The sequence below is a fragment of the Acomys russatus genome, chromosome 5, assembly GCF_903995435.1.
Source record: "Acomys russatus chromosome 5, mAcoRus1.1, whole genome shotgun sequence".
Taxonomy (NCBI): Eukaryota; Metazoa; Chordata; class Mammalia; order Rodentia; family Muridae; genus Acomys; species Acomys russatus.
In genome coordinates, this window is record NC_067141.1 from 29,433,412 (window position 1) to 29,450,750 (window position 17,339).

Genomic DNA, 17,339 nt, shown 5'->3' on the forward strand with positions numbered 1-17,339 from the left:
GGAACAGGCCCCAACTTGCCATAGCTGGCACCCACTGAACAGACATTCCTCTTCTTTCCCCAGATCCGCCAGGGCCCACCTACCACCACACTGACCACAGGAAGTTCTGTACCAATTCCCAGGACCACTTCCAGTCTCTCTGAGCCTGTGCCTGGCAGGAGTGCAGCCTGGAGAACAAGCTGTGTAATTGTCAAGCTACAGAGGACAGCTTGTAACTTTGTGGTCGGGCCTGACAGGATAGATTACTTTTCCTTTGGGTCTTTGTCCTCTGAGAGACCTGAATCCTCACTGAATAGTCTAAGCAACAGAGTAAATACATGGACAAAATTCACCCTTCAGCTCACACAGGACACTGGGTTCATGTCTGGTGTTGGTGCTCAGGGCCTGCCCCAGGACACCCAGCAGACAGCAAAGGACCACCCCTGACTTTACCCCACAACTCCTGGGCCATGGCACATCACATGCACTTGGGCTCCACGTGCCCAAGGCTTCCTTTGCAGGAAGGGTGTGTGGCAAGCATAGCCATGTGTTCTCCCAAAGCTAATGCCTGACACCCACTGCTCATGACACCCAGCATCTGGACACCATGCCAGCATCTGAACAAAGTGTCTTTTATTAATGACATACAAATAAAACTGATACAAAGAGAGATACCCCTCCCTTGGTTCCAGTGATAACAAGCTGCTAGGAAAAAATATATAAAACAAGAAATTTATCTTCCAATTTTCCTCTTAAACAAACCACCTCCCACCCCCCAAAAAAACCCTCCAGAAAGGCTTAAGAACTATACACATTAATAGCAACAAAAATAACCCAAAATGAGATAGGTTCACTAAAACAGAACAAAAACCTTTAAAACCATTTTAACACGTCTGAAACAAAAAACAAGAGAGCCTGGTACAGTAGGCTAGATCTGCTGTTTCTCAAAATCAACATGAGGGTGGTGGAGGAAGATGGATGTCTGATAAACCACTAGGCTCAACAACCACAGGAGCTGGTTTTGGCCACCATCCCCCTGGTCCAGTGAGAGATCCTGAAGGACCCTTTGGGATGTGGCCTACAGAGGGTGAGGAGCAGCCAGGCACTGAGCACCATGAGAGTACTGGTGCCAGGTATCCAATGACTGGAGACAAGACACTCAGTTCACCTCATGTGGGGTTTATACTGGGGGTTCTGTTTGGACCCCTAAGTGGGAGGTATCAGAAATTCATGATCTGAGACAGACAAGGGCCAGGGAGGAACTCTTCCAAGCATGCCTTGTTTCATGGTTCTTGGAAGACGCCTACCAGTCCCCTCTGGGTGCTTCACTCTCACCAGGGATAGCTAGCCCCCGAAGCTAGCAGGCCAGACAAAGGTAGAGCTAGTCCAGTGTAAAGCTGCGAGGCCTTCTCCAAGGCAAGGCTGGCAGGGCTAAGACAGCACAGGGTGCCCAACAGAGGGCAGACCAGGCAAGAAGGACCCTCTATGACCCAGCTACTGCACAAGCCAAGAGTCTGGGTAAGAAGTGACTGTCCTGGGGAGACTTGCCAGGACAGCCAGCCTGAGTCAGGCAGGGAGTGAGGGGAACAGACTCTGAGGTCAGGAGCGACTGCACAAAGGCGCGCTCTCTGCCTTGCCTCCTAAGGCAGAACTCAGGGGTGCCAATGGGGAAGTGGCAAGTGTGTCTTCCTAGGTGAGGGTTTGGTTTGCTTCCTTGGAAGAACATGACCCAGAGATCAGGACCAGTTCACGTTCTAAACCTGTATCCTCTTTGAAGGCCTTTACCTGGCTCTAGCCTGACACTGTAGGGTGACACCAGTGACAGAAAAGCAGCAGTGGGCCACTGAAAGGCATTCCTGACGCATCCCAGTGGTGCCAGGACAGTGGTATGAGTACCTCATTGAGGCAGTGAAGGATGGGGCTGGGGGAACAGGCAAAAGGGCCTGCTGCTGGCTGAGACTCCTCAGACAGAGAGGGGAGTAGGGGAGTACCCCACCTTCAGAGAGCTATCAGCACCAAGAATAGGAGGAAACGGCATCAACAAGACCAGGAAGGAAGGGTCCTTTTGGGGGAAGACGGGGCTCCCTGGTTACTCTCCTAGAGACTACGAACAGAGGTATCTGGGTGGAAGTTGAGAGGTGTAAGAACAAGCAGGACCACGGTTTCTTTCTTGAGTAAAAAAGCTGAGTCAAGGTCATGAAAATGCAGCAAAGTCCAAAGGCCCAGAGATGCCGCATCCCTAAGGCAAGCACACAAGAGACGCTCTTCTGGTCTCCTCTGCCTTACTGACAGTGATGGAGAGAGAGTCTCCCTCCTCAAGTCGGCTGGTCCCGAGATGCCACCCCATAAGCACAAGCTTGCATCTTGGCACCAAGGGTACATGGTCTCTGGGAGAGCACTTGGTCCAAGGACTGTTTTGTGTCCAATCCTTTTTGGGGACCAGCAGACTCCAGGTCTTTCACAAAGGGGAGTAAAAACATTCCATTTGTCCATATGGGGCATGGTGTGGGCACTGTGAGGAATCCAGCTGCAGACAAGTGGGGAGCCTTCCATTTTAGGGGCCCAAGAACTAAACAAGTAGGCAGCCACTGCGCGAGGATGGGCTTGGTGGAGAATCTGTCATCCTTCTCACAGCACCCTCTCTCCTGTGTCCCTCCCTGGACCTCTGCTTCTCCAGGAGGGAGGTGGAAAGGCAGCTGGGGGTACTGCTACCCAAAGTTCTGTATTCTAAGGTGCACCTGGCTCATGCAGAGATAAGGTGCCCACAGCTCCAGGGTACTTGGCAAGTGGCATAAGACCAGGGGTGAGGACAGGCCTAAGGAGAGTGACTTCCCTTGCAAATGGTTCTAGGAGTTCAGTGGCAACAGCCCCCACAGTGCCCGCCTGTGTGAGAGTGCTGACTGTCCCCAAACTTGGTCCTCCGGCTCAGTATCTCATAGGAGCAGTCCTCCCCACAGCAGCCAGACATGCTGGGGGAAGAGTCATCGATTTCAAATCTGCAAGACAGACAAGAGACAGGCTTAGCCACTGGCAGCTGAATGCTTCACTCTCTGAGCCAAGAACGTTCCAGCAGGTCTGAGACCTCTGGAATGAGGCACAAGGACTAAGTCAGAGGGCACTGCTCTACCATCTCACAAACCCAATGCCCACAGAACACTGACCAGGACCAGGATACGGACAAGCAGGCACCTGGGAACCAGCAGAGGGAGGAGCCCAACCACCCAGAAGGACCACACCAGAGCCTCGCTCCTTACTGCAGTGCCTCTCGGAAGAACTGATAGGCGCCATGATTGTGTTTAAATACAGTTAGCATCACCTTCTTCATCTGTGTGCTGGAAGAAAGCAGAGTGAGCACCTTATGGAAACACAGTCAGGGAGCTAGATGGATAGCTCAGCACTACAGAACCCCTCTGCTCTTCCAGAGGATGAGAGCTCAGCTCCTAGTTGTAGAGTAACTCACCATCTAGGCTTCCCACCATCCTTCTGGCCTCTGCAGGCACTACAGTCACATGGCGCATGCACACACACACACACATGCGCGTGCGCGGTTTGGAGACAAGTCTCGGGGTTCAGGGCTCAAGAACACTAACACTGACATGATGGTGCGCAGGCCTCTGTAACCCTAGTTCCAAGGAATCTGACACCTCTTCAGGTCTCCGAAAACACCAAGCACAACATAGTACATAGATACACACGCGTGGGAAACGCCCATATACTCAAAACAAAACAAAACCAAAGAAAACAACAAAAAACACCTCAAAAATAAAAAGCAAGTTGGACACAGTTTCTCATGTCTATAAGATCACCCAGGGCTAGAGTAAGACCCTGCCTCAAGAAGCAAAAATATATCAATAGACCCGGGTGGTGGTGGTGCATGCCTTTAATCCCAGCACTTGGGAGGCAGAGGCAGGCAGATCTCTGTGAGTTCAAGGCCAGCCTGGTCTACAAGGTGAGTCCAGGACAGCCAGGGCTACACAGAGAATCTCTGTCTTAGAAAAAAAAAGTAAACAAAAAAGTTAACAAGGTGACACACACCTTTAATCCCAGCACTCGAGAGGCAGATGCAGGTGGATCTCTGTGAGTTGGAGGACAGCCTGGTCTACCAAGTGAGTTCCAGGATAGCCAGGGCTACACAGAGAAACCCTGTCTTGAAAAGCCAAAAAAGAAAAAAGAAAAAAGAAAAAAGAGTGAACAGAGATGAAGGTCGGGACCCCCCTTTCTCCTACTTCCATGCTGCCTCAAAAGGAGTCCTCTAGTCTCTCCTCCAACCTGCAGAAGTTGTGGGCACCTTGGCACTGACTCCCTCCTCAGGGATTTGTCTCACTTGCCCTCTAGCTTGGAGCCATAGCAAAGCAGGGTCATCTTCCTGACAGGGTCTAGATGCCTTTCTCCTTCAAGGAAGCTGCCTCATTGGTGCAGCTCTACCACCCAGCAGAGCAGCAGTGCTTACCTGTTGGCCATGAGCTGCAGGATCTGAATGAGGAACTTCCCTAGGCCTTTCCGCCGGACCTTGCTTTCCAACTGCACCTCATAGCTAACAAAGAAAGCAGAGGAGTGAGTGCCCAGGCCCCCAGGAGGAGCCTGCAGCCCGGGCAGCTCTCAGGCTGAGAGGCCCATGGGCTCTGCCCCTTGGTCTCCTCCCCCTCTATCCCACATGAAGCCTCAGTTCCTACCAGTAAAGGACTTCATCCCCGCACTCCACATCAAACCGGAAGTGAGAAAAGGCAACTGGGATGGAACTGTTTTCCCAAGCAATGAGGTACCAGGCTCGGTCATCAGTCATTTCCTCCCGTTTTTCTCGGTCCTTCCAGCCCCACTCACTTTGCTCATACCTGGGGAGTTGGGGCAATCAGGACAGGGGCCTTGGATGAAAGCCACTGGGGTACAGGGCTGCCCTTGGTAGGGCCATGCTTACATTGTCTGCATATTGGTTTTAGTCAGGTCGAAGGCCCAGTCCACAGTGGCTGGCTCCAATCCAGACACTCGCTTACATTCAATGGAGACATTCAACCTGAGGAGGGGACAGGGAGGCGTCAGGCTTGGGGCTCTCACCAGGACATTGCTACTCCTCCCTGAACATGTCAGGGACGCATGCTAGTCTCAGGTACCCTAAGGAAAAGCCAAGCTTTCCAGGCCTAGGATTAACTGTCATCACATGGCCACCATCCTACTACCTGGTCTTTTTGTTTTTTCTTTTTTTGTTTTTTTTTCCCAAAGCAGAATTTCTCTGTCTAGACCCCCAGGCTGGCCTTGAATTCACAGAGATCTGCCTGCCTCTACCTCCCCTAGTGTTGGGATTACAAGCATGCGTCCAGCTACCTGGGCTGTTTTGATCAGACTCATTCTGTCAACTGTTCGTTCTTGGCCACCTTCCTGCTCTCTCACAGCTGCTGGTCCCTGGGTTTCTAATAGCATACCTAATACTGTATTACCAAAGGCACCTGTCCTGCTCCTGGGCTCGTAAGAGCACCAGGCCTCTCATCTACCTTCATTGTACAAGCACCTGGGTGGCCTGGACCTGTCCACAAGACTGAAAGTCAGTACCCCTCCGTAGCCTGGTCCCATGTGCCTCTTCTCCCTCACGACACCCACAGTGTTCCACCTGGCTACACAGGTGGAACAGAGTCCAAACCATTACTCTATGCATAGACCCCCCCTTTCCAAGGAAATTGAGAGGAACTAGTTGGAAAGACTCAAGCTTTAAACAAAACAAACAAATTGGGGAAGGGGGCTGGAGTAATGACTGGCTCAGCAATTAAGAAGATCACTTGGTACTCTTCCAGGGACCTGAGTTAGGACCCCAGTACCCACATCAGGCCACTCATGGTGGCCTATAATTGGAGCTCTAGAGATGACACCCATGGACACACATGCTGCACTCATGTGCACACACCCACATACAATTTAAAATGAAACAAATATTTATTTGGTTTTGTTTTGGTTTTCTGAGATAGGGTGTCTCTGTGTAGCCTTGGCTGTCCTGGACTCACTCTGTAGACCAGGCTGGGCTCAAACTCACAGCGATCCGCCTGGCTATGGCTCTGCCTCCCAGTGCTGGGATCAAAGGCGTGCACCACCACATGAAGCAAACATATATTTTTAAAAATTATTTCACATTGAGTGTGGTGGGGCACACCTTTAATCCCAGCATTCAGGAGACAGAGGCAGACAGATATCTGTAGTTCGAAGTCAGCTTGGTCTGTAAAATCATAGCAAGCTAGTTCCAAGCCAACCAAGATTATATAGTCTATACAACGAGACCCTGTCTTGAAAACCAGAAAGTGTGTGTGTGTGTGTGTGTGTGTGTGTGTGTATGAGTGAAGACCCATATAGAGGTCAGAGGACAATTCCAAGAAACAGGTTTTCTTCTTCTACCATGGGATATCTGGTGCTCAAACTCAGGTCATCAGGGTTATGTGGCAAGCACTTAGCTTCGGAACCACCCCATCAGACTTTTTGCTTTCTTGTTTGGGAACAGGATCTATGTGGCCCTGGCTGTCCTTGAAGTCACTATGTAGACCAGGCTGGCTTCGAACCCAAGAGATCCCACTGCCTTTGTCCCCTGAATATTGGGATTAAAGGCATGCACCATAAGCTGGGTGCATGCCTTTGATCCCAGCACTCAGAGAAGCAGAGGCAGACGGATTGATGTGAGTTCAAGGCCAGCCTGGTATACAAACCAAGTCTAGGACAGCCAGAGCTACACAGAAAAACTGTGTGTGTGTGTGTGTGTGTGTGTGTGTGTGTGTGTGTGTGTGTGTGTGTGTTGGGGCATTAATCTGCCCCTTTCCCTGACTATCCTGTTTTTGCTTTTGTTTAAACGCAGTATTACTATGTACCTCAGACTAACTCTAAAACTCACGAGAGCCTTCTGCTTCAGGCTCCCAAGCACTAAGATGACAGACACACCTGTCTAAAATTAAGCCTCAAAGAATTCCCACAGCGCTGGATATGGCGGCACACGCCTTTAATCCCAGCACTCGGGAGGCAGAGGCAGGCGGATCACTTTGAGTTTGAGGCCAGCCTGGTCTACAAAGTGAGTCTTGGACAGCCAGGCTACACAGAGAAACTCTGTCTCGAAAAGCCAAAAACAAAACCAAAAACCAAAACCAAAACTAAACGAACTCCCACAGCAAAATCTTTCAGAAGTCTGTGACACAATCTTCACAATAGAAGTCCCCACTGGAATCCACTGTCATCTCTACTGTCTGGCAAGACCTTAACCTCCTGCCCTGGAAGAGCCTTTCTTCACAAGTGCCAACCATGTAAGAGCCACACAAACTCAGCACTGTACCTGTTTGCTAGAGAAGACCCAGAAGCCAGCTTACATTAATCTGCATTTTTAAAAAAACATTTATTAGGCCGGGCGTGGTGGCGCACGCCTTTAATCCCAGCACTCGGGAGGCAGAGGCAGGCGGATTGCTGTGAGTTCGAGGCCAGCCTGGTCTACAAAGTGAGTCCAGGATGGCCAAGGCTACACAGAGAGACCCTGTCTCGAAAAACCAAAAAAAAAATAAAAAAAAAAATAAAAAATAAAAATAAAAAAACATTTATTTATTATGTATACAATGCTTTGCCTGCATGTACATCTGCAGGCCAGAGGAGGGCATCAGATCACATTATAGATGGTTGTGAGCCACCATGTGGTTGCTGGGAATTGAACTCATGACCTCTGGAAGAGCAGTCAGTGCCCTTAACCTCTGAGCCATCTCTCCAGTCCCCTTAATCTGCATTTTTTATCTTTGTTTTCTTGGTTTGGTTTTTTTTCAAGACAGGGTTGCTCTGTGTAGCCCTGGGCTCTCTTTGTAAACCAGGCTGGCCTCGAACTCAACAGCAATCCGCCTGCCTCTGCCTCCCGAGTGCTGGGATTAAAGGCGTGTGCCACTGCCTGGCTTATCTTTGGTTTTATAAGAGAGGGGCTCCACATAGCTTGGGCTGGCCTGGAATCAGTGTGCAACCCTCAGACTCATTGAAACTCCTCTGCTTCAGCTTCTCAAGCGCTGTCACGGCATGCTGAAGGAGGGTCACAGCTACCAGAACTATATGAACTGCAAAGCAGTCCAGAGTTTTGAAAGTCAACAGAAACACAGCACATAAAAACACTAAGAAAGGGCTGGAGAGATGGCTCAGAGGTTAGGAGCACTACCTGCTCTTCCAAAGGTCCTGAGTTCAATTCCCAGCAACCACGTGGTGGCTCACAACCATCTATAACGTGATCTGATGTCGTCTTCTCGTGTGCAGGTGTTCATGCAGAGCGAGCACCGTATAATAAATAAATCTTAAAAAAAAAAAAAAAAAAAAAAAAACTAAGAAAAAACCCTGTCTCAAGCCAGGTGTGGTGGCGCACGCCTATAATCCCAGCACTCCAGAGGTGGAGGCAGAGGCAGGCAGATCGCTGTGAGTTCGAGGCCAGCCTGGTCTACAAAGCGAGTCCAGGACAGCCAAGACTACAAAGAGAAACCCTATCTCGAAAAACCAACCAAACAAACAAACAAAACACTAAGAAAAACCAAGGGCTGAGATCTCTAAACCACGCCTCGACCACCCAGAAACTGAGTGACACAGTTGCTACAGAACCTGTCATGTCAGATCCCAGATGGGAAGATGTAAAGTGAGTGAACTGCCTCCATGATTGCCACATAGCTAAGAAAAGCCATAGGCCTAAGAATTTACACAGCTGCCCCTCTACACACTGTTTATTTTCTACCTGGGTATTTGCCTTCAGCTCCTCCGCACACCTCCTAAGTTTCTAGCAACATCCTACGTGACAGGTAAAAAAACCCCAAGGTTTGAGGAGTGTGAGAGGCTTATTCCAGGGACCATAATGAAAGGCCAGCCACTCTTCACCTCGGCCTCCCTGAGCCAACGCAGCACAGCACCAAGACAGCACTCAGGAGGGCAGAGGGGAAGGGCCTGCAACCCAGACCCAAATGCCAGCTGGGCCAGCAGTCACAAAAGCCATTGTTACTGTCAGCAGGCTCCATGGACCAGAACTTTGGACATAACCCTCCTAACTCTGAGGAAAGGACCATTAGACCCCAATTTTTTCTCTTTTTCTTTCTTCTCTTTTGCTCTTTGTTTTGAAGACAGTGTCTTACTATGTAGCCTAAGCTGGTTTCAAACTCATGATCCTTTTTTCTCTCTAAGCCACGTTTTTTGTTTGGTTTTAAGATGTATGTATGTATGTATTATGTGTACAACACTCTGCCTGCACGTACACCTGCAGGCCAGAAGAGGGCACCAGATCTCATTATAGATGGCTGTGAACCACCATGTGGTTGCTGGGAATTGAACTCTGGACTTTTGGAAGAGCAGGCAGCACTCTTAATCTCTGAGCCATCTCTCCAGCCCTTGCTTTGCTTTTTCAAGACAGGGTTTCTCTGTGTAGCCCTGGCTGTCTGAGAACTTGCTCTGTAGACCAGGCTGTCCTTGAACTCAAGGCCTGCCTCTGCCTCCTGAGTGCTGGAACTAAAGGCGTGTGCCACCACTGCTGGCCCACTAAAATTTTTAGGGTCATTTCTGATTACAAGACAGATTATGTAACTGAACCAATATTAAACACTGGCAGCACATACACTGCACACTCAAGGAAAAAGCACCGAGTTGGGAATTAAAGCTCCCAGATGAGAGGGAGACTCAATGAACTCAGGAACCTCATTCCAACTCTCCGATGAGTTTCCAAGTTTCATTGAACAAAGATATAAGTCTTAAAGGGCTAACAGTCCTCACTCACGCTACCTCCATTAACGACCTCCATTACACACAATCTCTGGATACCACCAATCCTGGATCATAGCCGGGAGACCACATCAACAGAGGTAACAGCTATTTGTTGCTTTTTTTTCTTTTCTTTTTCTTTTTGGTTTTTTGAGACAGGGTTTCTCTGTGTAGCCTTGGCTGACCTAGACTCTCACATTTAGACCAGGCTGGCCTTGAACTCTCAGTGATCCGCCTGCCTCTGCCTCCTGAGTGTTGGGATTAAAGGCGTGAGCCAGCACACCCGGCTTTATTGCTTTTTCATAATTGAGGAAACCGTGCAAGACTGCTCTGGAGGAGTGAACTTCCAAGAACGGCCAGGTGACATACTAGTACTGCTAAGTGCGACTCACCCATTGCGGTCGTACTTCTTGAAGACTGGGAAGGCCTCCAGAGGGTCTCCAAGCTGTGGAGAACGGACACAGATGAAGGAAGACACCGGTAAGGAGGTATATAGCCATGATGTCAGCTTTATGGGTAGCAGACACCACTGGCCTGTGGCTAACAGGAAAGAGGTGGCTGATCTGCTTGAGTACTCCAGGGACAAGACTGGCAACTAACTACAAACTGACCATCACCCCAGATGAAAAAGCATCATCTCCAAGGGCAACCTTTCAGAGGCACAGCCATTTATCAAGATGGAAATTGACAAAAAACAAAACAAAACAAAAAACCCCTAATGGGCTAGAAAGATGGCTTAGGCGAGATAAAAGTGCTTACTGCACTTCCAGAGGGCTTGAGTTCATTTCTCAGCACCCATATAGGACACCTTGCAAATTCTAGTAACACCAGCTCTAGGGGACTTAAAAGTCTCAGCACCACCCCGACTCCTGCCATGGATACCCACACTCATGTGCACTCCCCCCATACCCATAATTGGCGGGGGGGGGGGGGGGGTAAAATACAGTAGGAAGGCTACTGAGGCCAAACTCTCAGGCTTGGCCTGAAAGCTCCCAGGACCCCCAGAGCTGATTTACAGCTACTGTTGCTCCTCTGACTACAGTCCCAGGGACCAGGCTGTTAAAGTCTTAGGTAAAGCAGAGCTTACACTAGGGGCAGCCAGTAACCACTGACAGAAGGAAGGGTTAAGAAACCATGTGTCTGTTTCATGAGGAAGGTTTCCTCACCCACAAAAATCTCCCCATGTTTCACATCTCACATTGGGAAAACCTGTATGCTTTCCACACTTCCCTCAACACCTGAGCCAACTATGGACCTCTCCAGCCAAGCCCTCATGGGCACGGGCCTGTGTGGACAGTGTCACAGATGCCACTGGGTGGCGCCAAGAAGTCAAATTTAAAAAATCAAGCTAAAGTTGAGGTAGAAACTGAAAGGAGTCACCCTGTTGGCAGCATCCACTTTGGCACAGACAGCATCCATGGCCGCTCTCTCCTCCAGTCGCCTCTGCTTCTTCTCTTTGGCCTTGCTCGACTTTCTCTGCAATAAGGAAAACACCACCACTGCGAGGGCTGCGGCCAACTCCTTCAGAGGAACCCAAGGGGCTGTGCACCAGGACAGCTGGATGTGTGGGCCTGCCAGAGACACTGTTCCCTCAGGGTCCTGAGGTGGAGGAGGGGAAGCAGGAACCACCAGACCTCCCAGCTTCCTTCCAGGAAGAGCACTGGTCCAGCTGTGTGATGCTGGGGAGTGCTGACCACGATGTGGCCTGTTAGCCCAGAGGTGATGCATAGTCACTTGGCTGCTTCAGCCAAGAAGGAAACGCCCACTTTCAGGAACATTTAGCAGAACTTTCTAGGATCTGAGGTGGCCCCAGACCACTGTTCCTTCAGAGTGTCTTTTAACTGTGAGACACAGCCCAGTGGAAGCAGGATCATTTTCATATGAGGGCCAGGGCACACTGGCTTCAAGACACAGTACAGAGCAACTCCCAGAAGCTCTGCCCAGCCAAGACCAAGTGGCAGGCACACCATGCACCTGTTAATGACAAGGGTGGACTGAGGGCCTCATGGGTTCACCTCAGGGCAGAGGTGCCACATGGTCAGCAAGACCAAGTTGCAGAGGCATGACAGCAGGATCAGGCAAAAGCAAGCTGTCCCTACCTGCACCCTGACCAGACCATCATTACCCATTTGAAGGCTAACACGGGCTCTCTCAAAACCCCTCTCCCCTTCTTTTTTTTTGGGGGGGGGGCAGGGGAAGAGGGTGGTGTCCTACTGTATGTAGCTCAGGCAGGCCTCCAACTCAACAGTGACTGTCCTGCGTCAACCTCCCAAGTGCTAGGAATACAGGTGAGAGCCACAGCCCAGCTTCTCATCAAGGCACCTTCTACTCTTTCCCTGGCAGGTCCTAGAGCAAAAGAGCCTCATGACCTAAGCAAGACTTCCAATACCTGGCTGGGCTGTTATCACTAGAGCTACAGAAAGGTGCTCAATGGCAGCTCTTGTTCACCCTCCCAGGGACGACGAGACAGCCCAGGTCTCCTGACTCCAGCCCCACATCTCCTGCAGCTCACTGGAGAGAAGTCAAACAAACCAATGCCAATGTGACTGTGGCACTGCCTGGCCCTAGGACAGGGCACCGAACAGCCCACGTCCACACTAGGTGGGAAGCAGCTGTACAACAGCTAAAGCATAACTCCAACCTGGATGTTCTAAAGAGCCACGCCGCTTGGCTCCTGCTTCGGCAAGCAGAAGGCAAGAGAATTAGACACACACAACTCACAGGGTTCTTTTGACAGACAAAATGCCAGCACCAGACTCCTGCCAAGCACTGTGCCAGGAGCCAGGCTAGCTCTCCTGTCTCACCTCCTCTGAGAAAGGCACATATAGAGACTAGAGCAGGTTTTTGTCTTTGTAGTGCTGGGGATGGCACCAGGGCCTTGTGGACACCAGCCCAGTGACTTAGCCCCCAGCCAGAGGCTGTCTTCACCAAGGTTGACTGGGAACAGAAGCAGCCCCTCTACCACACGGGCTTTCCAGCATTCATTTCTCTCCTGGGGAGCTGGGCTTCGGCACGACACTGAAACTGGTTAACAAAGCACGTTCACAGAAACCCATGATTCAAGGCTCAGGTAGGCACCATCACTTACCTTTATACACTAAGGACCTGAGACTTGAGGGAACCTGACTCATGTACAGTTAGTTCCCTAGGCAGTAAGTGGCAAAATGGAGACAACCTGAAGGGCCAGGCCACAGATGCAGAGGTAGCACAGCAGGCCACAGATGCAGAGGTAGCACAGTGGGCCACCTGTCTCCCAGGGGCAGAAGCAACTCAGTCAGCAAGGACATTCTCACATCCTGCAGAGATAAAGCTGGGGCCTCAACGCTCTCAGACAACCACTCAGCAACTCATTTTTTGGTGCCCATCTACCTGGGAACCAGTATCCAACAGTGTCACCCCATCTACTCCCTCCAGGCCTAGGCCAAGGCAGGGAAAAGGGAAACAGTACATGGAAGCCTCCAGAGCATCGCAATGGAGCAGCAGGAACATGAGCTTTCTACCTGCCACCCCACACAACCATTTGAACGCCTCACAGATGCAAGCTCCCTTCTCCACCCTGCCAAGCCAACACTGTCTGCCCCATAACATAGTGTGGGGCAAGAGAAAGGGGCTGGAAGGCCAGGGTGATTCCCAGGACCCCAAAAGCAGAAAACCTGGGTTCCTTCCACAGCATCTCACTTCTGAACACAGGAAAGTCATTTCTGAGACTTACAAAGGCTGACAGGAAAACAGGGCAACCCTCAAAATGAGGCCCAAGGAGACTGAGATAATAAAACCACTTGGCCGCCAGCACAGAGTGAGGGGTGGAGGCAGGCTGTGCCACACAGGCAGGGGCTCTCCGGCAACCCCAGCAAACACGAGTTAGAGTGGTCTCCCACTGTTCCAATTAGCTTCACTGAAGCCTGGTGGAGGTAAGGCTGGCCTGCAGGGACGCGGGAAAACTTGCCTAATTAAAATGGGAAATAAGCACAGTGAACAGTAAAGCTCATTGTGGTTAAGTGTCTTTCCCAGGGGAGCTTTATATAATAAAAAGAGTGTGGGCTTTTGAGTCAAGAGACCTGGATTTGATTCTCAGCTCTTTCACTTAATAGCTGTGACTTTAGGCCTGTTACTTAAAACCCTTTTGGCAAGTTACTCAACTTGTCAGAACCTCAGTTTCCTCAACCACAGAATGGAGCTAATAATTCCGACACCAACAGTCAGAGGGCTGTTCTGTAGAGAAAACAGTGCTATGCACCAGACATAAATTCTTTTTGGCTGCACCTGTGCTAGGACCGAACCTTATTCATGGCAAAGAACTGTTACACTGAGCCACATCTCCAGCTTTAGACATGGTCTCCATTTACAGGAACCCACTAGTGTCAGACACTCTGCCAGTGCATTCTTGGTGGGTGGAGACAGGGACCCAAAGTCTTTAGCTCAGGTTGGTTCTTAACTTGCTACCTTGCTAAGGATGACCTTGAACTTCTGCAGCCCCTGCCTCTACTTCCTGAGTGCTAGGATGACAGGCTTGCATCACTTCACTCAGCTTATGCGGTGCTAGGGATCAAAGCCAGCGCCTCCTGCACACTAGGCAGCACTCCTCAGAACAGCTGTACCCCGAGCCCTCCACCACTGCTCCTCTCAAGAGGATGTGTTAGGCAGCTCAGCTGGGAGAAGAGGCCTGCAAGGAGCGACCACCTCAAGTCACAGAGCCAGCAGACAGAAGTGCATCTACTTTACTTAGCAGTGCCTGCATTCCCATCCTGCACCCATACACAGGAGGCCCACACATTCAAATTCAGGCTTACACCTTGAAGCACACGTCTCTCCCATGACATGCATGTGGCTCATTTTGATGCTATGTAAATACCGCTTTCACCGCGTAGATGCGGATCTGATCTCCCTTTACTATTCTTAGAACCTTAGGTCCAGGACTTCACAAAGAGAAGAAAACAAAAGCCACTCAAGTGGTTGCTTCCAGAAGAGATCTGACATCACTTAGATTTCAGTGTCAATGCCTCCATTCAGCTGGTTTTGGCAATGGGAGAGAGCGCTAACTTCTAGAGGTAGAGAGAGGTGTTCTACCTGGCGCCACAATCAGCCTGAGGTAGAGCAGCAGGTACTTGCTACGGGAACTACTAGGAATTACAACCCACGCAGGGGGGCATGCGGGCGGGCCTAATGAGAGTAACAAGATTCCAGATCTGACCCAGTGAAGGTAATTCAAGCCTGTGCTGCTGTCCTGAGTTTTAGGCCAGTAGACACTCTGAAGGGAGCTCTTGTGAGCAAAGTCTCCACAGCATGAGCAACAGGCTGAGACTCAAAAGAAGCAAAATCTGCAGTGTATGTGGGCCCCTGAAATCAGTGCCACCGATGAGGAAGGACAGAGCCTGAGGCTTGTTACCCTTCTTGAGGGCTTAGTCTGCAACAGCTCATCGCAGCACCAGAAACTAGGATTTCACTTAGCTTCAGTAGCAGGTGGGGCCTGGGCTCCCTCACTAAAATCCATGTTAAATATGCCAAGGTCTCTAAACTCGATTTTCTTTCATTTTTTGGCTTTTTAAAACAGTTTCTCTGTGTAGCCTTGGCTGTCCTGGGCTTGCTCTGTAGATCAAGCTGGCCTCGAATTCACAGAGATCTGCCTGACTCTGCCTCCCGAGTGCTGGGATTAAAGGCGCCACCACACCTGCTCCAATTTTCTTTCTGTCTTTTTTTTGTTTGTTTGTTTTTTTGTTTTTCGAGACAGGGTTTCTCTGTGTAGTCTTGGCTGTCCTGGGCTCACTTTGTAGACCAGGCTGGCCTCAAACTCACAGCAATCCGCCTGCCTCTGCCTCCTGAGTGCTGGGATTAAAGGCGTGCACCACCATGCCCCGCCCTTCCAATTTTCTTTATTTTAGGTAAACAGTAGTAAAAATTACTGCTTGGACTATGACAAATGCTACAGAAGGTTTACTGGGTTTTTTGTTTTGTTTTTATGTTAATGCTGGATATTAAACTCGAGGCCTCACATTCCTTAGGCACACACTCTACTACAAAGCTGTATATCCCCAAGCCCCCTAGGGTTTGTTTTGACATGGATTCCCAAAAAGTGTTTTGACACAGGCTAGACTATTTTTGTCTGATAAGCTGATTTGTTTTTTGAGATTAAAAAAAAAAAAAAAAAAAGAAAGAAAGAAAGAAAATCTAGGTTAGTGACAGTAAGGACAAGCCCAATGGGATAAAAATAGCATTAATCTATTTTAGGTCACTAAAGTGAGGCTGAGAATACAAGCAAAACAGCAGCTACCGCTTAGAGGCATCCAGTGGGCTATTTATCTTTACCACTATCCTAAGAGGGAGGCCACGAGCATCACACAGGTGAGAATAAAATAAAAAAAGGCCACATCACTGGCAGGGTGTCATGCTGCTAGCCTTTGAAGATGGGTGCTGCCACTGGGGCCCATCTACTCCCAAAGTCGTGACTCCCTACCGCTCTTGCTAATTCCATCGGAACCCTAAGAAGCCAGGCCCAGGGAGGGCTAGTTACATTTTTAGGAGGGTGAACTCAAAAACAAGAAGCTGCTTTTGCCCAACTCTGCCGTGCAAATTCTTGGGGTCAGTACCTAACAGGTGGTTACTATTTATCCAGGCTGGGGCCATCCCCAATGGTTTCATCCTCCCTGCCCATCTGTACACCTCCAACCCCTCCTCCCTTGCAAGCCACCTGCCGTGACACGACTAAAAACCAACCCAACTTCTAAGATGCACTTTACTGCAACCAGGGGACGAACCGGCGTGCCTGTGGAAAGGAAGACTATGTTTTATGAGAAGCGGGAGGGAGCTGAGGGGGACCGTTCCAAAGTGTAGGGGAACCCGGCTCAGGCTTGAGCGGCGGGAAGCAGATTCCATTGGGACTCTGCAGACGCGGGATGATGAGGTCCAGTGCCCAAGCCGTTGTCAGTGTGACCTTGGCCGCGCGCCTTCTTGCCTCTCGGCCTCAGTTCCCTACAAGTTCGGGTTGCAGGAAACTGCTTGGGACTGTGACAGCGAAATGGGTGACCTCAAGGAGCAAGGGGCTAACCTCAGGGATGCAGTAAGGGGTTCCGGAGTGGGGAGGTCCACTTGGGGGATCAGAAAGGGAGGAAGGGACACGAGGGGAGCGGGGTGTGTGGAGGGGAGGGAAAAGGAGGCTCCCAGAGGATTTTTGGGCTAGGCTCAACGCGGGCATCCTTACAACGAGGAGGACTCTGGTCAAATGGGGGCCCGGGGTCACGTGAGGCTGAAGGGGGTCAGGGTCACGTGAGGGGGGTTCAAGAAACAATGAGGACGTGGAGGATGATGGGCAGCTGTGGACTTCCCATTACTTCTCCAGCCTCACTTACCCCCATGGTGGTGGCGGCGGCGGCGACGACCCTCGGCTCCCCTTTCTCGCACTTGCCGGTAGGGAGGCGGCAACGGCGGTGCCCGAGCGACAGCGGAGCGGCGGGCCGCGCACCACGCATGCGCCTCACAAATCCCCCGCGCGTCCTAGCGGGCCCCGCGCCGGCGCAGAACCGGACGCGGGGGGGTGGGCGGCGAGCGCGAAGGCGCGCAGGTGGAACGGTTGCGGTGCGCGCGGAGGGCCTGAGAACAGAAAGGCGGGAGGCCCTGCGGAGCGTCGCGCTAGGAATGACGTACACGCG

General features: G+C 50.7%; 2 protein-coding genes across 2 annotated transcripts in view; one reads left to right on the forward strand and one right to left on the reverse strand.

Annotated features, from left to right (window-relative positions):
• Macrod1 (mono-ADP ribosylhydrolase 1) overlaps positions 1-17,339 on the forward strand; it is an 899,697-nt gene that overhangs the window by 165,724 nt on the left and 716,634 nt on the right. The window lies entirely within an intron of this gene.
• On the reverse strand, positions 1,333-17,296 carry Naa40 (N-alpha-acetyltransferase 40, NatD catalytic subunit). Its single transcript, XM_051146058.1, has 8 exons — positions 17,040-17,296; positions 11,077-11,172; positions 10,089-10,141; positions 4,895-4,990; positions 4,653-4,811; positions 4,430-4,513; positions 3,234-3,311; positions 1,333-2,975 (listed from the first exon to the last, which is right to left on the reverse strand). Exons 1-8 carry the CDS (start codon positions 17,157-17,159, stop codon positions 2,834-2,836), a joined length of 828 nt encoding a protein of 275 aa, XP_051002015.1. The 5' UTR covers positions 17,160-17,296; the 3' UTR covers positions 1,333-2,833.